At 46.4% G+C, this 25,217-nt stretch overlaps 1 protein-coding gene across 6 annotated transcripts in view; it reads left to right on the top strand.

Moving 5' to 3' along the window:
• Window positions 1-854: 854 nt before the first annotated feature.
• The window catches only part of LOC119966509 (ATP-dependent 6-phosphofructokinase, platelet type-like), a 131,054-nt gene continuing 106,691 nt past the window's right edge, over window positions 855-25,217 (top strand). For 2 of the 6 annotated variants that reach the window (XM_038798318.1, XM_038798315.1), the window contains exons 1-2: window positions 855-1,208; window positions 23,442-23,515. In XM_038798318.1, coding sequence (XP_038654246.1) covers window positions 1,112-1,208; window positions 23,442-23,515 — 171 coding nt within the window. In that variant the 5' untranslated portion in view covers window positions 855-1,111. The remainder of the gene's footprint in view (window positions 1,209-23,441; window positions 23,516-25,217) is intronic. The other 4 variants (XM_038798316.1, XM_038798317.1, XM_038798313.1 and 1 more) reach the window with 2 other exon arrangements.

Genomic DNA, 25,217 nt, shown 5'->3' with positions numbered 1-25,217 from the left:
GTTAGCACTGCTGCCTCATGGCGCTGAGGTCCCAGGTTCGATTCCGGCCCTGGGTTACTGTCCGTGTGGAGTTTGCACATTCTCCCTGGGTTTCGCCCTCACAACCCAAAGATGTGCGGGGTAGGTGGATTGGCCATGCTCAATTGCCCCTTAATTGGAAAAAAAATGAATTGGTTACTCTAAATTTATCTTTTTAAAAAGATGTGACTGGTGGTGATTTAACTTGAGAGTCACTAAACCACCGGCGAATTGGGCAAGGCGGAGAAGACAGGGTCCCTCATTGATTACCTCAGCCGGTATGGGAATTGAACCCGCAGCCGTTGGTGCCGCTCCGCATCAACAAACCAGCCATTCTGCCCGCTGAGCTAAGCGTCCCCCAAATTATTATAATAAAAGCAAATGACTGCGGATGCTGGAATCTGAAACAAAAAACACAAAACACTGGACAACCTCAGCAGGCCTGACAGCATCTGTGGAGAGAGGGGCAGGAGCTAATGTGGATTATTACTATTTTTCAAATTATTATAGGTCAGTTTGTACCTTGACACCATGGTCCTCCCCTCCCTGCAACTGAGCAGAAACTCAATATCCGCCCTGAGGAGAGGAGTGGGGGGAGAGGGGAGTGGGGGAAAGAAAAAGAGGACAACAGGAGGAAGGCAAGATTGAGTCCGACTGGGAGGACGGGCGGCGCATCCAAACTTGGAAAGCGCCCTCGACCCCGCCCCCTCCTTTGTCCTCCGGCGCCTCTTGATTGGGGAGCTCGGGGAACGGCTGCTCGCCCATAGGTTTAGCGCGGCTGTCACTCTCTGCGCCCCTGACGGCACAATGGGGGCGGGCTCGGCAAGGTTAGGTTGAGAGGTGTGGGTGGGGGCTGAGGCTGAGCGGCAAGCAAAGGCTTTGGAGTCGGCAGTGAAGCGTGAGAACCAGAGTGTCAACGGGAGTGGTAACATCTGGGCTCTGAACAGAGAGAGAGCGACACACACTGTCCCTGCAGATATCTCTCCTCCATCCGTCTCACGCACACACACCACCACACAAAAAAAAATTCTCAACGTTTCCTTTGAACGTTTTATTTCCGGTCATTTTAAAACTACCCCAATAAAGGCAAAGGATGGACACTGTCTGCGAAGACGGCAAGAAATTCCTGGAGAACCTCTCGGGCAGCGGGAAAGCCATCGGCGTCCTGACCAGCGGAGGGGATGCACAAGGTAAAAAAAAAAGCTAATGCAAGAGTTGCAGCTGAGGTGTGCGAGTGAGTTAGTCAGCACAGACCGGCAGGAAAAACCAACGTGCTCGGAATTTTATTTTCAAAGAAAATGTTTATTTTTAACTAGTCACCACCCGGGCGGGTGCCGATGAGAGAGCCGCATCCGACCGCATTGCGTTACTTTATATTCCGTGGGCTTCACATCGACTTTTTGGAGAGAGAGAAAACAAATCGGTCTGAAAACTCTCACGTTTCGTCGGATTTTGTTCCCCCTCCCCTTCTAAATAGGAACCCGTAGACTTTTTTTTGCTTTAAAGGGAAGATGACAGCCAGGTGTGCGAATTCCATCCACCACCCTTCCTACATTTTTTAAATATCGGGTTGTGTGTGTTTTTTTTCTTTACCAGAGAAACTTTGGCAATAAAGTATTTTTTGGTTTGAAATATTTAGATGTGTTCTGCTGGTTGTGTGGTGCCCATGTTGTGCCTTCGGTTTGAAGATGCTGTGACACGGAAGAGCCAGTGTACGTGATCCAGACCGAGTCACTGCGGTTCGGAGTTTATGCGTCAGTCTACAGGGGAGGAGTTGTAGGCGAGTTTTGGCGTGAAAGATGGTCGGTCGGTCAGTCAGTCAGGTTATCCCATTCAAATCGTAAATTCTTCAGCCAACTTCCGAATGGATCTCGGCGGGGTGCAAGAATCATCTGGGCTCCCCGCCTGCCTGTGTTCCGGATGGTTTACAACAGCTCCTTCCCTCCCTCAGTGCTGTGTTGTACCAGCATCTTGCCTTTTTTGTCCCTTATGCAAATACGGAATTGTTTTTTTTTTCTCCCCTCCTCCTCCTCCTGAATCATCTCACTTGACCAAACACCCATTAATCTCGCACGTCTCAATTGCGAAGCAGTGACCTTGAGATTTGTCTACCTTATCCACCATGCGGGAAGTGTGGCCACCAATCTGAGGGCTCCCGTTTCTGTTACACGGATGATTCGATTAAAAAGCTTCCTTCTCGTATGCCTGGCTGGAAATCAATTATTTAAGAGCAGCAAATGCGTACTGAGGCCATTAACCCTTTTGCTCTGCGTAGACTTCTGAAAGGCCGGTGCGTTCATGAATATTTTTGAAGCCCTCTTCCACCCCCCCCCCCCCCCCAAAATAAATAAAACCTTTTGCTGAAAAAAGAACATAGAACAGTACAGCACAGAACAGGCCCTTCGGCCCTCGATGTTGTGCCGAGCAATGATCACCCCACTCAAGCCCACGTATCAACCCAACGACCCCCCCCCCCCCCCCAACCTTACTTTTTAGGACACCACGGGCAATTTAGCATGGCCAATCCACCTAACCTGCACATCTTTCGACTGTGGGAGGAAACCGGAGTACCCGGAGGAAACCCACGCACACACGGGGAGGACGTGCAGACTCCGCACAGACAGTGACCCAGCCGGAAATCGAACCTGGGACCCTGGAGCTGTGAAGCATTTATGCTAACAACCATGCCACCGTGCGGCCCATGAAGCTAAGATCAATTTTGGTGCTCAAGAATAAGGAGGGGGTTGCCAAGTTACACACTTCTGATCACATCCAGATATCTCAGTAGACCAGTGGTGGTCCATCTGCAGCCCGAGGGGCCACATGGTGGTCTGATTGTGGCTCTGGTGACATTTTGTTGACCGATGCCCATGCACAGGGTTGCTGCATTCCACTGATTTCCATTCACGTAGATTTTTTCCCCACTGGTATGACTGAAGCGATATGCACGTAAAGCAAGGACAAGTGAAATGAGGTTCATGCTGATTGCTCACAACATTGACTGTGAGAGCTGTGTGCTCCCTCTGTGTCCAAAGTGTAAATATTTATTTTGTTTGTACCATTTTAAGTTGATGATAGGGCTTAATCATTATAACTTATTATTAAATATTCAACATGTATTAAATTTATCTTTTTTTAAATGTAGAGTACCCAATTTTTTTTTCAATTGAGGGGCAATTTAGCGGGGCCAATCCACCCAACCTGCACATCTTTTGGTTGGGGGGTGAAACCCACGCAGAGATTGGGGAGAATGTGCAAACTCCACACGAACAGTGACCCAGGGCCAGGAATTGAATCTGGGTCCTCAGCGCCACAGCCTCAGTGCTAACCACTGCGCCGCATGCCGCCCTTAAATTTATCTAATCCTATTCTTGGGGTCATGGTTAATGAACATTGTCGATTTCAACCTTGCGGCCCACTGGGATGAAGGAGGGCTAGAACATGCCCACGCACTAATCTAGATTGCCCATCACTGCGAGAGATGGATTGTATATTATGTATGATTACTGGGTAAGTTGAAATGAGGAATGCCTGCTGACATGAAGGGCAGGATTTTGTCCTTTGGATCAGGACCCTGACACTGGAGTCAAATGGGGGTCATAGTCCCACACGTTTGGAGGACACTTGCACAACGGTGCTTACCCCAAATTAGCTAATTAGTGGGTGGGATCTTAAGCACGAGGATCATTAGGAGGCTTTCCAACACTGACGAAGCAGCAACCTACAGTTCAAGGTAAAAGAGAGAGGGGAATGGGGCTGGTTTCTACAATTTTAAACTATTAAATTTGAAAGTGTCCAGCTGCAGGGCCACGTTATAAGTTTTAGAGGGGAGGGGGAGGTGGAGATGTGCCCCTTCCACAGGGTGGTATGCAGCTGTGGCCAGGGAGGTGGAGAGGGCTGGCTGCCTGCCCGTAGGCTGCTTTCAGGCAGCTAGCCTAGTTCTTTGAGACTGTGGAGAGGGAAGAGACCTGGAGGCAGAGTTTAAAAAGTCCAGTTCACCTCTGTCAATGGGTCTTGATATTCAGTGAAAAACTCTGACTTGGTCTCTCACCCTTGTGGGTGACCCCCAAGCAGCCTCTGGGAGAATGGCTCTGGAAATTTTCCAGTTTACCCATCAGAGCCTAATTGTTTGACTTTATACCTAATAGTAAAAGGAATTAAATGATAGTCAAATGATCTTCTTCAGGAGAGGAAATTCAGATGGTAATGGGTTCTTTACTTTCTTGATTGTTGAGTTGAAACAATTTCTGAATTTAATAGTTCGCTGTTTAAATTCATTCAAAATTTAGTGGGGGTCAACCAGGGAGTTAACAAATTTCACTCTTGCCTTAAGAGTCAAAATGTGATGGGTTCAAATTGCAGTCTAGGACTTGCCGACAACGACTTGCTGAACAGAGGGAATGATGCAGTATGTTTTAGACATTAAGCTATGGTCCCTCTCTGCGCTGTTAGGTATACATCAAACATTCATTGTCACTGTATTGAAGAAGAGTGTGCAATCTCTTCCCAGTGTCCTAACCATTATTTATTCCATTACTATAACCTTTTTAATTGGTAATTTATTTCATGGTTTTTTGTGAAATCTTGCTATACGCAATTTGACTGCATCTCCATTACAACAGTGAGCTTACTATGTACTATATACGTTCAGGTCCTTTCAACCCTGAGATTTGGGTATGTGTTGGTTCACATTCATGGGATGCAGGACTCATCTCTGCTTGTTCCAAGAGTCTATCTTATGTGAAATTAATTTTGACAGTGTTGATTACACCGACATTGGAGCGCAGAACTGCCTTGATGTGTCACTGAATCGCTATTCTCTCATAGAAACGTTCCAAATTAGACTGCTTTGTGAAATGGAAATGTGATGCTGCAATAGTAGGTTGTTTACTTTTGAAGTTGGTGCTGAGCCATGTTGTCAGGGTAGTAAGAGAGAGTCTTTGCAATGTGTACTTGACAAATTGAATCAAATAAATAAGGACTGTGTAACTATTACAGTATTCAGTTACTGTATTTTTGATGAGAACACTTTAAATCTCAAGCGTATTTAACCTAAATCTTAATTAAAGCTCTGTTTATTGATTATTGGTGTGGTTCACTAAATATTTTTGAAGCTTAAGTCAAGCTCACTTATTTTCAAAGAAAGTCAGATGAGGTATTAGTATATTGCAACATAATAGAATAATTAAACTCACGAGCAGAAACCTTGATTCATTTCCTAAAATTTACTATCGTGATAAAACACTTAAATGTGCGCAAGTGCTATTGGTTCATAATTATAACAGATTTATTTTATTTCAGCAGCAAAATATGGTCCTTTTTGTATCCATATTGTCATCTCTAAAGTCAGTTGGCTGGACAGCTGGTTCGCAATGCAGAGCGAGGCCAACAGCGCGGGTTCAATTCCCGTACTGGCTGAGGTTATTCATGAAGGTCCCATCTTATCAACCTTGCCACTCACGCCTGAGGTGTGGTGATCCTCAGGTTAAATCACCACCAGTTAGCACTCCCCCTCAAAGTGGGAAGCAGCCTAAGATCATCTGGGACTATGGCGACTTTACTTTTACTGTAGTGATGACACAGTAAATGTGTTGCATTGATGTGGATGCCTGAAATGTATTTATTTCTAGGCTTCTTTGTAAGAGCTACTTCTGAATCAGCAATTAGGAGGTGCAGAATATGTGTCGAAATTTGGACATATTTCACACTGGTGAATGTGGACCGAATGCGCCAACATTCACGTGCACTAAATGGAAAATCAGTCTTTGGGCTGTTCATCTATTGACTGCACTTTAATATGGATTGGGGATAGCTTATCTGCATCAAAACAGCTTTCCTTGGTTGGAGAAGGTTGTCTGGTACTTTGTTTCTGGGTCTCTGCCAGAGCAGCTATGAAACAGTCTTAAGAGGGTCACATTATGTGCAGCATGGATTGACTCACGGAGATAACAAAAGGCCACTTGGCTGATCAAGCTTATCCCTCTGTGACTGAATGTATTTTTCCCAAATCTCAACCCCCCCCCCATCCACCACACTACCTATACAGTCTTGTGTTAGTCAGCCAACCATAGGAAATTGCTTGAGAAGTTCAAAACGCTGTATTCTCTCTGATTGTGGGAAACTGAGGCAAGCTGTATGTACATTTGGCTCTACACTTTATGCGTAACTCTGACCAGCTGTATTCCCTACGACTTAGCATTAGTTCATAAATGCATTAGAAGTCTTGAGGCATAGAGTGCTTGATATTTTAAAATGTAAATGTCGCCAGAGGACAATAGGCTGCCCTTCCCTTTGAGAGCAGACTGTTGGTGATTTAACCTGAATGGAGTGGTTCTGAAATGGACTGGCATCTGAACAGAGTGACTTAATTGGGAATTTGGACACAGTGGGAAGTTGGCAAAGATGGGGAAAGGGCTTAATATATAAAATCAATTTATGCAAACGACCAAGGACTATAGATAATGGCCGAAATTCTCTGGCCGTTGGGATTCTCGTTTCCTAATGGCAGCGCAACCCCACCTGTGGATTTCCCAGTGGTGTCGGGGTGAAGGGGGGGGGGGGGGGGGCTTCGGTGGGAAATCCCATTGGCAAGTGGCAGGAGTAGGGAATCCTGCTGCCAGCAAATGGTGCGCTATCGACAAACATGCGGCTGGGGGAAAGGAGAATCCGGCCCAATTAGACAGCTACAGGAGCTGACCTGTGAGGTGCGGTGTGCAGAGAAGAGCACTCCTGACACTCGGTGGTACCGGAAGAGTTGACATCAATTTCTGAAATGTAACGTCCGCACAAGTGAGAGTGTGGACTGGTAGGTACTTGATAAGTTCTTTTCTCCACTTTAAAGCTACAGTAAGGTAAGAGTTTCAGCTTTTTTGTTGGGGAAAAAACTTCCCTTAAATTCTTTTGAGTCTTGTAACTAAAGTCATAGCAGGGGAGCACAGTCCTGTGTGTTGCACCGCCTGCAGCATGTGGGAATTTGTAGACTCTCCTTGCAGTCTGTGTGACCCGAGGTCCCCAGATCATCTTGGTCGCCCTCTTCTGGGAATGCTGTTCAACAAGTAAATTATTTTTTGATGTAAAATTGCACTTTACAACCCATTGGGAAAACCACTGCTGAAGGGCTGACCTGGGTCATTGTGTGAAAAGTACAACTTGGGCCAGAAATGGGTTCAAATTTGGATCCAGATTCATTTAGATTTTGCCAGTGATGAGCAGATGCCAAACAAATGCCTTGCTGCAACTCGTTAGTTGTGGGAGGACAGGACATTGGCCAATCCCAGTGCCCAGCTGGCTGGCAGCTTTGATTGGGTGGGTTGGGCGGTTAGTTTTGGGCCCAGAGAGAGCTATTTTCTTCCTGGGCCAAGCAAAACAAGACCCTTGAGTTTCTAGATTTTTTTGAGTGGCTTCCAGCTGTTTCTTTAAGGCCAAGTTGCACCTCAAACTTGGCCGACCAGAGTTTTAAAATCCATGTCGTTCAGTGCCCTGATTTGGATACTAAGCAGCATCTTGTTTATTTTGGTGAGTGGTGCTGCTCATTGCATGCATGCCCAAATAACTGTTGTGTCAGGCAAGATGCAGGACTCAAAAGAGGCCAGGCTAAGTTTTCTGACCCCAAGATTAGGCTATTGAGTTGGATGATCAGCCATGATCATAATTAATGGTGGAGCAGACACGGACTCGAAGGGCTGAATAACTGCCTCCTGCTGTTTCCTACGTTTCTAAAGGAATGATTAGGCATTTTCAATAACTTGTTAGGAAATATATTAAACCTTGCTGAAGGGTCATAAGTTCTGAAAGTTCACCTAACTTGAAATACTAACTCTATTTCTCCAATACCCTGTTGATCTTTTTTTCCAGCAATTTCCTTATTTTGTTTCGAATCCCTAACACCTTGTTTGATTTAAGTTTTTGGTCATACAAATATCTTCTGTGCCCCAGAGTCAAATTTGATCTGATAATGTTCCCCTGAAGTGCCTTAGGGTATTCTGCATTTGTGATGGTAGTAACATCTATTCAATAGGCGGCACAGTGACAGTGGTTAGCATTGCTGCCTCACAGCACCAGTGACCCAGGTTCAATTCGGGTGACTGTCTGTCTGTGTGGAGTTTGCACATTCTCCCCTATCTGCATGGGATTCCTCTGAGTGCTCCGATTTCCTCTCACAGTCCAAAGATGAACTGGTTAGGTGGATTGGTCATGCTAAATTGCCCCTCCATGTCCAAAAGGTTAGGTTAGATTACTGGGTTATGGGGATAAGGTGGGGGTATGGGCCTAGGTAGTGGGGTGCTGTTTCCAAGGGTGGGTTTAATGGTCCGACTGCACTGTAAGGATTAAATGAATCAAGCCAAAACATTGAAGGCCAAAGTGGAGCAAGGTTTCATGTTAACAATAGTTGAACAAGGGGTCGGTCTGCTCTTCGAGAATTATGCATTGCAATTTGTTATGTTAATGAAATCTTCTGTGAATATATTGCAAACTATGTTAAAAAAAATAGCCAATCAAGATTATCTAGGGAAGGAAAGATGGATAGTAGTTTGGTGTTTGAGAATCCCCTTAGGCCCCCCGCCATGAGGCCTTTTAACCTACTCTCCCTGCTCTCATGCACATTTAAAAATAGCTACATAATTGTTCTTACTGAACAGTTTCCATGAACATAGATCCTTATCTGGGGTCTGTATTACTCTTTGGGTGGTGTCATTCCACATGTTAGGCTCTCGAAATATGTTGAGGGAGAAGCAAAGGAATTTAAGCTCCCAGTAAAACTGTCATTGTTATCTCTCGAAAACTGATCACAACTTCATGATGTCTGGCATGTGTGCCTTACATAGAACATAGAACAGTGCAGCACAGTACAGGCCCTTCGGCCCACGATGTTGTGCCGACCATTTATCCTAATCTAAGCGCAGAAATCCTGGAGTTGCGTTCTGTCTCTTGGGGCTCCAATGTAGGCTGCACTTGTGGACCCCACTCTGCCACAGAACAGGCAAGCGGCGAGACCATTGAGTATTCCAACTTTCCCAGCTCCACGTCAATGTTTGAAACACATTTAAATGACTTTTAAAATCAGGTGGGATGTTGAGAGTGTTGTGGTTAATGAAATTTGGTGAATAACTGAACACGCCCTGAAAAGTTACCTTTATAATTGTTAAATAGTTACTAAGTTTGTTTTAAAATACACTTTTAAAATAACTTAATTCCTTTTCTTATTTTTCAGATTGGGAATTTGCTATAAACACAAGAAAAATAATTGGGCTATTTTTTCCTTGTCACACACTGTCACCATGACCCGGATCATGCATTATTTTGCTCTTTAGAGAATACTTTTGCTGGCCCCAAACTAAATATAGTAGTGGCAGGAATTCAAGCTAATGGAAAAAATGTGACCCTCATTTGTCATCAGCCTGTAGTCACTCATTTGTTAACAGCTGAAGCAGCTCTACTCTAATTAAACCCCAAAGGATAAGGAAGGTTGCATGCAAGATAATTTTTATTTTCACAGTGATTATAATTTCATAAAATAGAATCCCTACAGTACAGAAGGAGGCCATTTGGCTTATCGAGTCTGCACCGACCCTCTGAAAGAGCACCCTACCTCGGCCACTCGCCTGCCATATACCCTGCCTGACCTGCAAATCTTTGGAGTCGAATGGGCAATTTAGCATGACCAATTCACCTAACCTGCATGTCTTTGGACTGTGGGAAGAAACCGGATTACCCGAGGGAAACCCATCCAGACACTGAGAGTACTTGCAAACTCCATAGTCGCCCAGTGCCAGAAATGAACGTGTTCCCTGGCACTGAAGCAGCAGTGCTAACCACTGTGCCGCATTTTTTTTTACATTGGGGAAACCAAGAGTTAAATAGTCACTATCACTTGGGTTTACTTATTTCAACCCCTCTCGGTTACATGCTACACCCTTTCAGAATGAACCAAGTGCTTGTATCAGTCAGATTTGTGTATTCTTTTGTTGTTCATGTCAGTATCAGTGATACAACTTGGAATATATTTTGTGTATGAGCAGGTTGTAGTATCTAAGCCATTATTGTAGGTGCTCAACAGTGAAGGTGTTGAATCCGTGATCAGTAGAACGCATAGACAATGGTAGAAATTAAAGTACAAAGTTTATTACAATACTCCTCCACTCCTCTAAATGTCTCCTTCCCTGACCTGCAGCTAAGCCGTGGTTTTTATACCACTGGGGCTCTCGTAGTAAAGGGGAAACCCTGCCCCTCTCTCCTTCTTTCTCTCTCCCTCTTTCTCTCTCTCTCTCTCTCTCTCCCCACCCCCAAAAGGGGAAGTTCTTTTTCCGTGGAGGTCATGGCAAATCGTATGGTCCTGATCCCGGACTTCCATTGGGGTTATAACAGAAGGTGAAACATAATTAAGCAAACAAATCTAAAACCATGCCAATAGCTTAATTTAGGCGTCATTACTCAGTTCTGTGTACTTTAAATGTCAAGTACTAGAGTGGCAGACTCACTAACATCAGAAAGTAGTGAAACAGGAATTTCTAAATCCAGTGTTGTGTGAATTTGGCAGCAATCTTGCAATATTATTTTAACCGATTACAGTCATTAGGCCACTTTTCTTGTAAATCTCTACAGTAATGTCACTCAACTTCAAGCATAATTGGTCAGAACACCAGTGAAATTTACAACAATGACTAAAAGTACCTATTTGACTGTACAACATTTGCATTGTCCTGATGTCATGAAAGCACTATACGAGTATGTACTGATGCCATGAAAGCATTATCTGAGTATGTTTTGCCAATCAGCTTGGAATTCAGTGCTGTTCTTTCTGTAGTGTTACAGATCACTGAATTATTTTGAACTGTTATACTCGCAGATTGTAATTCACTGTTGCTAAAAGCCTTAAAATGTTCAATATATGGTGAATACCAGTCCTTTCTTGCTCTTCTATCATTGTCCTGCATACCTCATTTCATCATTGCTCACTGAAAAAAATTGCAATCAAGATTAAGTAATTTTTAGGTTGTAGATGTATAGCTGTGCAGGTTTTCATAGAAACATAGATAGAAAATAGAAGCAGGAGGTGTGAATGCGTGTGTAATTCACTTGTCTCTCAGTCCGGAAGAAATGATCTCGAACACGTCCGTACTTCAGAATATTCTTTATTGCGATCGGGGCCACTCTCTAGGTATTCCAAAGAAACACCTCTGAGAGTGCCAAAGTTTTGCTCAAAACATCCTTCTTTTATATGTATTATTAGGGGGCTGTCCCTTACATTCACTTGAGCTCGCCCCCATTACAAAGCATACATTGGTTATTGCAATAGTTCCAGTACATGATTTTACAGACTTTGAGGTTATCTATTGGCACATGAGTATGTAGCAGTCTTAGCTTAATTAACAGATGTTAGCTATAGTTGCAAGCGGCTCCCACATTTCATATCCTGTCATCCGGCCATGCGCCTTGTTTCTCAAGGCTATTCGGCTTATAGTCATGAGTCGGCTCACGACTTCAAATATCACTCCTTTATCTGAGCAAGTTCATTCTCCTTCAATGGCTTCAATAACACATTCCTCTACTTTGTGATTTTCCACTAATGTATCCCGGTCATTCTGGCTTGTTCTAGCTATTAACCCTTGCTTCACATTCTCAGAGGAAGTCATTCAGCCCTTCGGGCCTGCTCCACCATTCATTATGATCATGGCTGATCATCAAGTTTGATACCTTGATCCCACCTTCCTCCCATGTCCCTTGATTCCTATAGCCCCAAGAACTATATCTAATTACTTCCTAAAATTGCAGTGTTTTGCCTCAACTACTTTCTGTGGTAGTGAATTCCAGAGATTCACCACTCTCTGGGTGAAGAAATTTCTCCTCGCCTCAGTCCTAAAGGTTTACCCCTTATCCTCAAATTATGACACCAGCATCGGAAATATTCTTTCTGAATCTGACATACAAGTTAAACTTACAACATTTACTGTCATGCATGCTGACGAGCCATTTGGATGTGGCACACCATCATTTAGAGTCCTTGGAACAGAATTATGAGACCTTGCCTCAAGAAAAGGAAGCCAAATCATAGAAATTAAACCAAGAGTTTGAGAAGAAAAAATCATCATGCAATGCACTGTGGTGATATGCATCACTAAATACACAAGGGGTTAATGTAAATACATTAAGACTAAGTAAACACTGGAGGGAACACCAGAGACATCATGACATGCAGACATACAGCTAATGAACACATAGAATAGGACACAACCAATGGGCAGTCAAGCCACCCAGAGGTGACACTACCACAAGGGGGCATTACACAACCCATATCTGAGGACAGGGCACACATGCTCTGTCTCTTTCCACAGGCGACACTTGGAGAGTAGGACAGGGGCAGATCAGAGGCATCACGTCCACCACGTACGTGGCTTAGAGCAGACTGGTTATTTAGACTGAGTTACTATAGCAAAATTAGCAGGAGAGTCAAACTCATAGAGAACTGTGCTAATGGTTCAATAAATCACATTGAACCTACTTCAAAGTCTGGAGTATTTTTTGGTCAAAGCTGCATCGAGTTGCAGCCTGTGTTATCCCAGAATACATAACACAACATGCACTAAATCATAAAGGTAACAAACTCAGCTTTGTCTGCCTTTGAACAATTAGAAAACACAATAACAATTGGATGCTTCCCAGATAATTGTTGCTGAAATAATTCATGGATCTGTTTGCTTCTATGTTTTAAGAATAAGACGAATAAATAATTCTGAGATTTAAATTTCTGCAAAGAAGATTAAAGGGTTTAATTTGAGTTCTGTATCATAAGTAGACATACAGAATGTATACACTCCTGCTTGTACTATGTATATAAGCGACTTAACCAGAAAGTAACTTCTTTTGGCATTGATCAAGAGCTGCATCAGGTTACAATGCTGGATAGTTTCCATAGAGATGGGTCAGTGATTTTGTGCATTGACTGGAGAATTAGTTTTGGTGTTTGCAATTGTTATTTACCATTTAAAAAAAACAAACTATTCAGTCCATCTAGCATGAATGTATATCCTGGAGCAAGAGGATTATTTTTAACCTACTTGTATTTAAAGAAAAAGTGGTAGTTGCTCATTTTAAATTTGACAACAAGTAAGGCAGAACAGATGATGTAGAGTTGAAAAACTAGATGAATTGTATTTTTATGTAAAGATTACCAAATCTGTCTTGGAAGTATGAAATTCTGTAAGTCTTTAATGACAGGCCTGGAATTGAGCACTGGCTTTTCCGTGAATTCTAATGACAGATTAAGCAGGTGGGTCTAAGGCTGTCCTCGTCGGACCCTTGGAAAGATGAGAGCTTTACAGGATAATGTCATGAGATTGTCACGTTAGAATTCATTTGCTCTGGCCTACAATAAGATATTAGTTTGAGCTGTTGCAAATCAGAACCTACATAGTGTAAGCAGGTAATAACGCTGAGTTCCTAAATTATGTTGGGGTGGGACAGAGGTGCAGAATAGGTGAAATGTGCTCCTAAAAGAGCTTAATCTGGACAAATTCAGAATACAGTAGGTGGGTGTAGTATTTGTTGTTGGACTGATAATTCAGAAAATGGTTCAGATCTCCCAATGGCAATGTTTTAAAAATTTTCGATATAAGAAAGCCTGGACTCGAACCGTGAAGGCATCTGGAAGATGTAAGCCCCCCCCCCAATTGGCCGCGTGCCCGAGGAACCATCCGACCCGATCTCTCCCCCAGCTACCCAAAAGGCCCCGCCTAATGCCCAATCTCCCCACCCCCCACCCCACCAGTGCGGCCACGGATCGAATCCGCACCCTTAGTTCCACGCCGTCGGGAACGCGACCGTTCGGGAGCGGACCATTGGCAATCATGGTCATGATGAAGTTGTTGTAAAAACCTAGACCATTCACCAATGTCCTTTTTAGGGAACGAACCATGATTGGCTTGTCACTAGTAATTCTGCAGTTGCTCAGTTGTGCATCAGTTTTGGAGCTCGTGTTTGTTCAGAATTTGGTGCAAAATATAACTATTTCGAGAATAGCAGTCAATTTGTTTGTGAGATACATGGAGGGAGAGGGAAAAGTAAAGATAATTCGGAAATTCAAGGAGGAGGGCCTAGAAAAATAAGTTGTGCCAGAGGATTGGGGATGAGGGAAGCAGGTGATTGTGTATATGTTAGTTTGGGATTTGCACTGATGTTTCAAGATAGAACAAGAAATCTGAATGGAATGGCATTTGATTAATAATTGCATGTGTTGTATGTAGATATTGGAGAGATGGCGAGTCAAATATTGATTCAGTAAAGAGCCTTCCTGTTTTCCAATACTAACATCCACAGATGTGCTTCCCATAAAAATTAATTATTTTGAAGTGTAGGAACCACTGTCACTTGGGTGATTTTATACACATCAATTTCCCCCAAACAGCAATCAAGTGAATATTCAGTTCTTGTTGGTTGAAGGAAGGTGTTGACGAGGACTGTAGAGGAATAATGTTTACTTTAGATTTGAATAATTGAAAAGGAAAGAATGGCAGGCTGTATAATGACTGCCAATCTACAACTGCCAATTTCTGCCTGCGAGGAAAGTAAAATTAACCCTAATATAGCACTCCTTCCTTTCCTTAACACAGCACTGTGGGATCATTCACATTATCTAAACCAGCAGAAATTGTGATAGGATCTTGTTTTAACATCTTGTGCAAAAGGATGATTTCTCCAGCACTGTTGTCAGCCTCAATTATTATTTAAAAAAAAAAAAATTTTAGAGTACCCAATTATTTTGTCCTATTAAGGGGCAATTTAGAGTGGCCAATCTACCTATCCTGCACATCTTTGGGTTGTTGGGGTGAAACCCATGCAGACACGGGGAGAATGTGCAAACTCCACACGGACAGTGACCCAGGGCCGGGATTCGAACCCGGGTCCTCAGCGCCATAGGCAGCAATGCTAACCACTGCGCCACCGTGCTGCCCTGTCAGCCTCAATTATATGATCAATTCCCGAGAATATTTTACAATTTCAGGCGATAATTAAACAAGTACAATCCCAGAGTGAAACCTGGCTTGGTAGATCCTGGGCTGAATTTTCCGCTACCCGCGCGAAATTGTGCTTGGCACGGGGACGGGGAATCAACTTTCCCAACAAAATCGGGCCCGGCGCCCAGTCCGGCGAATAACCGCACCTTCGAATTAATCACATGGCTGGGGAGCCATTGCCAGAGGCCCGCCCAGCGATATTCCGCTCCCGACTGCCCGAGTTCCCGAAGGCGTGGAACTAAGGGTGCGGACTCGGTCCCTGGCCGCCCTGGTGAGTGTGCGGGGAGATCGGGTATTAGGAGGCGCCTTATGGGCGGCCGGGGGAGAGATCGGGCCGGATGGTTCCTCGGGCGCGCGGCCAATGGGGGGGGGGGGGCTACATCTTCCAGGTGCCTACGCGGTTCGAGTTCACCATGACGCTTGGTGTGGCCGCTAGAGGCCGCCGCCGTGCGCATGTGCGGACTCGAAACTGGAAGTGCGGGGGCCCACCTCGGCAGCCAAAGCTGCGTGAAGCACTCCGGTCCCTGCTAGCCCCCTGCAGGTAAGTGAATCGGCTGGTATTTCTTTTAGGAAACTCTGGAGTGCAATGCTAGTGTTTTTATGCTGGCATGGGGACATAGCCCCATTTTGGGAGAATCCAGCCCCCTAACTTTTGTTTTTTAAGCTATGGAGGAAAATTGTTGATCGAATTTACACGAGGCTGCTGAAGAACTTCCAACACAAAGAATAAAATAGTTATTAAGAATAGAAAAATGAACTATATTACACGAGAAAGGAAGTTTGGAAAGACCTCTGTTGAAACGCAAGAATAAGACCTAATTTCCCGCATATTTCTTTACTCAGTGAAGTTACCATTAGCCTCGTTAATTCCAATAATATATGGTGAAGGAATAAGTCTGAAGCTTGTGTTTTACCTTAAGCAGGTTTATTCTCAGAACAGCTTAACAAGAGTGATAGCTTCTCTTATCATCTGATCACCTGTTGTAAACAATGCAATTGACTTAACAGTGTAATTATCAAAAGATGCAATTGCTGTTACATTGACAGCTTGATACAGAAGGCGTCTGGGGGCCGGTCGGTCAGTCAAAGTGGAGCATATTGCCTGAGCTGACAAAGGACGGGGCGTCCCGCAAGGCATCCAAGCAGTCACTGACTAAAGTCACCAAGAAGGCATCCAGGAAGTGGAGGAAAACCTGCAGGCAGAGCTATTCCACCTATGTGTACTGGGTGCTGACCCAGGTGCACTCTTCCACCCAGTTCTCCTCCAAGGCAATGAGTGTCATGAATTCCATTGTGATTGACATTTTCTAGTGCATCGCTTCTGAGACTTTGCACCTCATTCCCTACAACAAGCCGCACACCACCTCGGCCCATGGAATCCAGAGCACATTCCGCCTCATGCTGCTGGGGGAACTGGCCAAACATGCCATCTCAGAGGGAACGAAAGCGGTCACCAAGTACACCAACCCTCTTTCGGTCGACCATCATAAAAGTTTTTTTAAAAATCCAGAAAAATAGACACAAGGGCTCCATGCTTGGAACTGGCACACATGCAGATGATTTTCTTCTGGTGAATTCTTGAGCATTTGCTTGATGCTTCTCGCCCAATTTGTATATCATCCCTCTCTGGGACACCCTTCAACTGCAGAGCAAACTCGCAAATTCCCTCAGCTTCATCTCTCAGTAGACGTGTAGTACTTCTAGTCTCCTGGAAATGCCTGTCTTCGCTTTCTGATAAAGACTAAACTCCCCCCGCCGCCTTTCTCTGTATCACTTGACTACTGTCGTGAGGCTACAGCCCAATTTTTGCTACTTAGTTTCTTTTTCGAAAATCACTAAACTTCTATCCCCTTTTTAACCCATTTCTTTAACTTCCATAGTTGTAAAACCTCATTAAAAATGTGCATGTATGTGCGTATCACAAACGATTGACCTTTCAGCCACAGCCCACTCAGACCTCTCAGCACCAAGCCTGGAGGATACTGAAACCCTTTTTAACCTTGCTTATCACAATTTATGTACATTCAACTTAATGATGCATTATTTTTCTAAAAACTGAGAATTAAATCCACAACCTTTTGACTTTGTGACAAGCGTACTCACAGTAACCTGACCGTGAATATTGGGGAGAAAAATAGAGACTTCCGTCACGCTCAGATGGTTTGTTAGGAAATTCAAAAGTCCTGCTTGAAAATAGGAAAACTTCCATCATATCTCATTTAAATTTGCCTGAAGAATCCCAGGGAGGCTGTGTTGCTGTGTGTGTGTACTTACATGCTCCAAAGTGGTGCTTAACCACTAAGCGTACATGAAACTTGACACTTTCAAGGAAATGAATAGGTTTCCTCCAGCTTTATGTACAACTGGTATAGAGCAACATGAATAAATAACTAGATGTCTTGATCGGTTTTCTAAATGCCATCTTGAGTGAGTATTAAAATGTTTAAATTTTGCTACTGATTATATGTTTTTACTCTGCTAAAATCTTGATTGGCAGGTTTCCTGTTTGAGATCATGTCAAAGTCATACAGCACAGAAAAGGCCTTCGGCCCATTGCATCATCGTGAGTCAGAAACAACCACCTTCCGTTCCCATTTTCCAGCACTTGGCCCATAGCCTTCTATGCTTTGGCATCACATGCGCATCTAGATACTTCTTAAATGTTATGAGAGTCTCTGCCTCCACCACCCTTTCAGATAGTGAATTCTGAACTCTCACCACCCTCTGGGTATGAAAGTATTTCCTCACATCTCCTCTAAACCTCCTGCCCCTTTAATTTATGTCCCATGGTCATTGATCCCGCCATTAAGGGGAAAGGTTTCTTCCTGTCTACTCTATTTATGCCCCTCATAATTTTAAACATCTCAATCATGTTTTCCCTCAGTCTTCTCTGCTCCAAGGAAAACCATCCAAGAAGTCTATCCAATCTCTCTTCATAACTGAAACTCTCCAGCCCAGACAAAATCCTCTGCATCCTTTCCACTGCCATCACATCCCTCCGATAATGTGGAATCCAGAACTGCACACAATACTCTAACTGCGGCCTAATCAATATTTTATATTGTTCCAGCATAACCTCCCTGCTCTTAAACTATATGCCTTGGCTAATAAAGGCAAATATACCATATGCCTTCTTAACCACTGTATCCACCTGCTCTGCTACCATAAGGGACACCAAGGTCTCTCTGACCCTTCGTGATTCCCAGGGTTCTGCAGTTTCTTGCATTCTTTGTCCTGCCCAAACACGTCACCTCACACTTATTTGGATTGAATTCCATTTGCCACTGATCAGCCTATCTGACCAGCCCGTCTATATCCTCCTGTAATTGAAGTCTATCCTCCTCACTATTCACCACCCCCACCAATTTTCATATAATTTGTAAACTTCCTGATCAACCCTCCTACATTCATGTCTAAGTCACTTATATAAACCACAAATAGCAAAGGCCTCATCTACAGACCTGATCACCTATTCAAATAATTTAATCAAATTGGTCAGACATGACCTCTCCTTAACAATACCATGCTGACTGTTCTTGATTAATCCTTGCCCCTCCAAATGCAGATTCATTATGTCTCTCAGAATTGCTTCCAATAGTTTCCCTACAACTGAGGTTAGACTGACTGGCCTGTAGTTTCCTGATTTATCCTTTACTCCCTTCTTGAACAATGGTACCACATTGACTATCCTCCAGTCCTCTGGCACCTCTCCTATGGCCAGAGAGAATCATAGAATTTACAGTACAGAAGGAGGCCATTTGGCCCATCGAGTCAGCAGCAGCCCTTTGAAAGAGCACCCTACCTAAACTGACCCCTCCATCCTATTCCCGTAACCCTACCTAGTCGTTTTTGGACACGAAGGTCAATTCAGCATAGCCATTTCACCTAACCCGCACATCTTTGGACTGTGGGAGGAAACTGGCGCACTCGTAGAAAACCCATGCAGCCATGGGGAGAACGTGCAGATTCCACACGGACAGTGACCCAAGCCGGGAATCGAACCTGGGATCCTGGAGCTGTGAAGCAACTGTGCTAACCACTATGCCACCGTGCTGCTCTTCAGAGGCAGAGAGGAATTGAAAATTATTGCCCGTGCCCCTGTTATTTCCTCCCTTGCCTCCCTCAACAGCCTGGGATACATTCCATCTGGTGCTGGAGATTTGTCTACCTTTAAGCCTGCCAGACTCCTCAGAACCTCCCTCTCTACCTTAATCTCTTTAAAGCTATTCATTGATACAGCTCCGCCTTCAACACTATATTCGCAGCATAATAGCACAGTGGTTAGCACAGTTGGTTCACAGCTCCAGGATCCCAGGTTCAATTCCCGGCTTGGATCACTGTCTGTGTGGAGTCTGCACGGTCTACCCTTGTCTGCGTGGGTTTTCTCCGGGTGCTCCGGTTTCCACCCACAAGTTCTGAAGGACATGCTCTTGGGTGAATTGGATAGGGGCGAAATTCTCCGCAGACCGTCGTAACGCCGATTTCCGGCGAGCATAATTGGTGTGGATGACTCCGGCGTGGGGGCCTTCTTTTAGGCGGCTATTCTCTGTTCCCGGAGGGGCCAGCAGCGGACTGACGCGATACGCGTCAGTTTCATCCGCTGCGGAAGTGGCAAGACCCGGCGTTTTGGGCGGGGAGGAGAGAGAGAGACAGACCCGGCGTTTGGGGGGGGGGGGGGGAGGAGGAGAGAGACAGACCCGGCGTTGGGGGGGGAGGAGAGAGACAGACCAGCATTTGGGGGGGGGGAGGAGGAGAGAGACAGACCCGGCGTTGGAGGGGGGGGGGGGGAGGAGGAGAGAGACAGACCGGCATTTGGGGGGGGGGGGAGGAGGAGAGAGACAGACCGGCATTTGGGGGGGGGGGGGAGGAGAGAGAGAGACAGACCCGGCATTGGGGGGGGGGGGGGGGGGGAGGAGAGAGACAGACCGGCATTTTGGGGGGGGGGGGGGGGGGGGGAGGAGGAGAGAGACAGACCGGCATTTGGGGGGGGGGGGGAGGAGAGAGAGAGACAGACCCGGCGTTGGGGGGTTTGCGGCGTTGAGTTGAGAGGAGGGGGGGGGGGTTTGCGGCGCTGAGTTGAGAGGAGGGGGGGCGGCGTTGGAGGGGGGTAGGGGTGGTGAAGGGGGTAGGGGTGGTGAGGGGGGGTTGGGTAGGGGCAGCGGCGTGCAGAGGAGGGGGGCGACGGATGCCCGGGGCCAACGCACCGTCGCCCCCCCTCTGCATGCAGCTGCCCCTACCCCAACCCCCTCCCCTCACCACCCCTACCCCCCTCCCCACCACCCCTACCCCCCTCCAACGCCGCCCACCCCTCTCTCAACGCCGCACCGCCCCACTAACGCCGCACCCCCCCCCCCCCACTAACGCCACACCCCCCCCCCACTAACGGAGGAAGGAAGGGGGGAGGAGGAAGGAAGGGGGGGAGAAGGAAGGAAGGGGGGGAGGAGGAAGGAGGGGGGAGGAGGAAGGAAGGGGGGGAGGAGGAAGGAAGGGGGGGGAGGAAGGAGGGGAGGAGGAAGGAAGGGGGGGAGGAGGAAGGAAGGGGGGGTGGAGGAGAGAGGGGGGGGTGTGGGTACCGGCCTTCAGAGGGAGGGAGGGGGCGTGGGTACCGGCGTTGAGGGGGGGGACCCGGCGTTGAGGGTGGGGGGTTGCGGTGTTGAGGGTGGGGGGTTGCGGCGATGATGGGGGGTTGCGGCGATGAGGGGGGGTTGCGGCGTTGAGGGTGGGGGGTTGCGGCGTTGCGAGAGATGGGGGGGCGGCGTTGTAGGGGTGGTGGGGAGGGGGGTTGGGGTGGTGAGGGGGGTAGGGGCGTTGGAGGGAGGTAGGGGTGGTGAGGGGGGTGTGGTTGGGGTAGGGGGCAGCGGCGTACAGGGGTGTGCGTTGGCCCCGGGCATCCGTCGCCCCCCCTCTCTGCACGCCGCTGCCCCCAAACCCCCCCACCACCCCTACCCCCCCCCCAACGCCCCTACCCCCCTCCCCACCACCCCTCCCCACCACCCCTACCCCCTCCCCACCACCCCTACCCCCTCCCCACCACCCCTACCCCCCCAATGCCGCAACCCCCCCCCAATGCCGCAACCCCCCCCAATGCCGCAACCCCCCCCCAATGCCGAACCCCCCCCCAATGCTGCAACCCCCCCCATGCCGCAACCCCCCCATGCCGCAACCCCCCCCCCCATGCCGCAACCCCCCCCCATGCCGCAACCCCCCCCCCCCCCATGCCGCAACCCCCCCTCCCCCATGCCGCAACCCCCCCCCCAATTGCCCTCGGACACTGAACGGCGTCAACCATCATCAATGGTTGACGCCGTTTTAAAGCTACTCTGTTTTTCGCCGACGTGGCCACGTCGGCGGGACTTCGGCCCATTCGGGCCGGGGATTTGTTGAAACAAAAATATAATGAAATCCCGCCGGCGCCAGCTGTTTCCAGAGGCTGCCGGCGGGATTTGCACAACGCCGGTTTTTGGCCGGTCAGAGAATAAAAAACCCTGCGGGAGCGGGATTAACGCCGCTGCCGGCCGATTCTCTGATCCTGCGTGGGGTCGGAGAATTTCGCCCCTGAATTCTCCCTCAGTTTACCTGAACAGGCGCTGGACTGTGGTGACTGGGGGTTTTTCACAGTAAGCCTACTTGTGACAAGAATAAAGATAATTATCAATCGCAGCCAAGCTCATATCAAAACTTCAAAAATCTAGGACTTCGCTCCTCCCACTGTAAGGGGCCTCACGGTAGCATGGTGGTTAGCATCAATGCTTCACAGCTCCAGGGTCCCAGGTTCGATTCCCGGCTGGGTCACTGTCTGTGTGGAGTCTGCACGTCCTCCCCGTGTGTGCGTGGGTTTCCTCCGGGTGCTCCGGTTTCCTCCCACAGTCCAAAGATGTGCGGGTTAGGTGGATTGGCCATGCTAAATTGCCCGTAGTGTAAGGTTAATGGGGGTTGGGTTAGGTTACGGGTATACGGGTTACGTGGGTTTAAGTAGGGTGATCATGGCTCGGCACAACATCGAGGGCCGAAGGGCCTGTTCTGTGCTGTACTGTTCTATGTTCTATGTTCTAACTGTATCCTCAACTTCCTGACCCATGGCCATAATCAGTAAAGATGAACAACACCTCTATGATAGTCCTCAATACTGGGCCCCGCAAGGCTGCATACTTAGCCCCCTACTATACTTCCTATAACATACATGACTATGTGGCAAAATGTGGCACCAACTCCATCTACAAGTTTGTTGATGACGTGACCATAGAGGGTTGGATCTCGAACAGCAATGAGTCAGAGTACAGGAGGGAGAAAGATAGAGAAAATAGTGGCATGGTGTAACGATAAAAATCTCTCTCTCAGCATCAGCAAAACTAAATAGCTGGTCACTGACTTCAGGACACACCGTTGTCTGCATCAATGGTGCTGAAGTGGAGATGGTTGACGGCTTCAAATTCCTAGGTGTGCACGCCACCAATAATCTGTCCTGGTTCACCCACGTCAACACTACGACCAACAAAGCACAACGCGCCTATACTTTCTCAGGAAACTAAGGAAATTCGGCATGTCCACATTGTGTCTTACCAATTTTTACAGATGCATCATAGCAAGTATCCTATCTGGCTGGTATGACAACTGCTCGGCCCAAGACCGTAAGAAACTATAGAGAGCCGTGAACAAGGCCCAGACCATCACGCCCTCCATCCATTGACTGTCTATACCTCCCGCTGTCTTGGGAAAGTGGACAGAATAATCAAAGACCCCTCCCATCCGGGTTTTCTCTCTTCCAACCTCTCGGGCAGGAGATGCAAAACTCTGAGAACACGCGCTAACAGGTTCAAAAACAGCTTCTTCCCCACTTTAACCAGATTCCTTAATGACCCTCTTATGCACTGAACTGATCTATACACACATCTTTGCTGAGTAGTACTACGCTCTGTATGCTTCACCAGATGTCTGTGTCTCTGTGTATAAATTGTGTCTTTATCATATGTCCTATTTTTTTCATGTTTGGAATAATCTGTCTGGAATGTACGCAGACCAATAGTTTTAACTGTACCTCGGTACACGTGACAAATCCAAATCTAGTCCTTCTCCCTGATTTCTGGACCCACATTGTCCCTCCCACGAGTAAACTCTTAACACAAAGTATTCATTTAGAACCCTACCTATATCCTCTGGCTTCTTGCATCTGCTTCTCTTCAATTTGATCCAATTGATTCCAGTAATCTTGTTGTTCTCAGTAGGCCAACTGCAATAAACCCCATAGGTAAGATGTACTTTTGACATTGAATAAACGGGTGACAATGTTAATGCATCCCGTGGTAAGATATCAACATGACAAGTTAAATGAGGAAAAGATTTTAAACCATAAGCAACCGCATTATTTTGTTTTTTGCTGGTAATTCTGATTTTCAATTTCATTTATCACCATAGGTATGAATGCTGCTGTCCGTGCTGTGGTGCGTATGGGAATTTATGTTGGGACCAAAGTCTATTTCATCCATGAGGTTTGTTTATATTTTAAATTGCTTTGTGTAATTTATTTCTGATTAAAGCAAATGCAAAATGAAGTAATATGTGATGACTTCATTTAAAAAAATTCTTATCTATTTTTAATGGGTATTTGGCTGTCACAAAGTGGTTAAGCTATTTGTCGGAAAGTATCAAGAATTATCAGCATTCATGCAACACACGTTGGTCCACATCTTCCAGAAGGAATAAGGTGAAGCTGCCAAACTCAAAAACTATTATGGAGTAAATTGGACGGCAACTTTCAGAGTGCGCACATGTGCAGTTAGACGGAGAAATCTGGAATTTGCTGTTCAATTTATCCTGGACCACCTGACCTGTAAGTGAATTTTTAATGACATGATAAATCTTGGTTAATGCTAAACAACCTGTCTGCTTACGGGGGCTAGATTTTGCCACCCGTCGCTGGGCAAACCCACACTGAGTGACCAAAAATGGAGGTGGGGGGGGAAATCATAAATTTCCAAACTGATTCCCACCAGCCACCATTTGGAATATCTGTTTTTAAAAAAACTTTTTATTCAAATATTTCTTTTTATAGCATACAAAATAGTCAAACAAATTTTACATTATTACTAAAGCAAAATATCCCCAACACAACCTCATCCAATCCTAATCCAGACTCGTACCAAAATTAACCCCTCCCAGCACCCCCCACATCTCACCCCCCCCACCCCCTTCCTCCCAGCCAGCTCCTTTAAAAAAAAAGTGCAGAAATTCCAACAGGTCCCCTAACCAACCCGAAGCCATGGGCGGCACTGGGGATCTCCATCGGAGCAAGACTCTCCTCCGGACTTATTAGAGAAGTGTAGGCCAAGACATCTGCCTTTTTCTCCTCCTGCAGCTCCGGAAAGTTGAAACTCCAAAGATGGCCACCATTGAGCATGCTCCATCTTAACCCTTAGAATCCTTGATATTGTTTCAAAAAAGGAGACCCAAAAATCAAAGCCTGGGGCAAGACCAAAACATGTGTGCATGGTTCGCCGGCCCCTTAGGACATCTGTCACATCTATCCTCCACCCGCGAAAAGAGCCCACTCCTACGTGACTTAGTCAAGTAAGCCCTCTGCACCACCTTAAACTGTATCAAACTCAACTTGGCACAAAGGAGGTAGAGTTGACCCTATACAGAGCTTCACTCCACATGCACATCCCCTCCAAGATCACCCCCAACTCATACTCCCACTTTCTCTTTACTTCTTCTTCCAAAATCCTCCTCTCTCCCCCCCCCCCCCCCCCCCCCCCCCCCCCCCCCCCCCCCCCCCCCCCCCCCCCCCCCCCCCCAACCACCACCATGCCACCCGCACCTTCTCCAAAGACAGAACCCTATCCAAAAGCAAAGGCGCTGGCAGCAGGGGAAATTAAGGAAGCTCTTTATGCACAAAGTCTCGCACCTGCAGATATGTAAATACATTCCCTCTCGGAAGCTGGAACTTCTCTTAGATCTCTTCTATCCCTGCAAACCAACCCTCTAAAAACAAGTCTCTAAACCTCTCTTACCCCTCCTTCTCCCATGCCCTGAGCATTGAATCTGGACCAGATGGCACAAATCAATGATTACCACAGATGGGTGCCAACAGCGACATAGTGCTTAATTTAAAATGCTGCCTACATTATGGTTAATGTGTTTTGAAGACTTCAGTTATTTTGACAGATTTATGAACAAATAAACGGAGTGAGT

This window comes from Scyliorhinus canicula, chromosome 5, assembly GCF_902713615.1.
Source record: "Scyliorhinus canicula chromosome 5, sScyCan1.1, whole genome shotgun sequence".
In the NCBI taxonomy this organism is placed as follows: domain Eukaryota; kingdom Metazoa; phylum Chordata; class Chondrichthyes; order Carcharhiniformes; family Scyliorhinidae; genus Scyliorhinus; species Scyliorhinus canicula.
The sequence above is the reverse complement of the archived record's forward strand: the minus strand, read 5'-3'. Positions and strand labels throughout refer to the sequence as shown.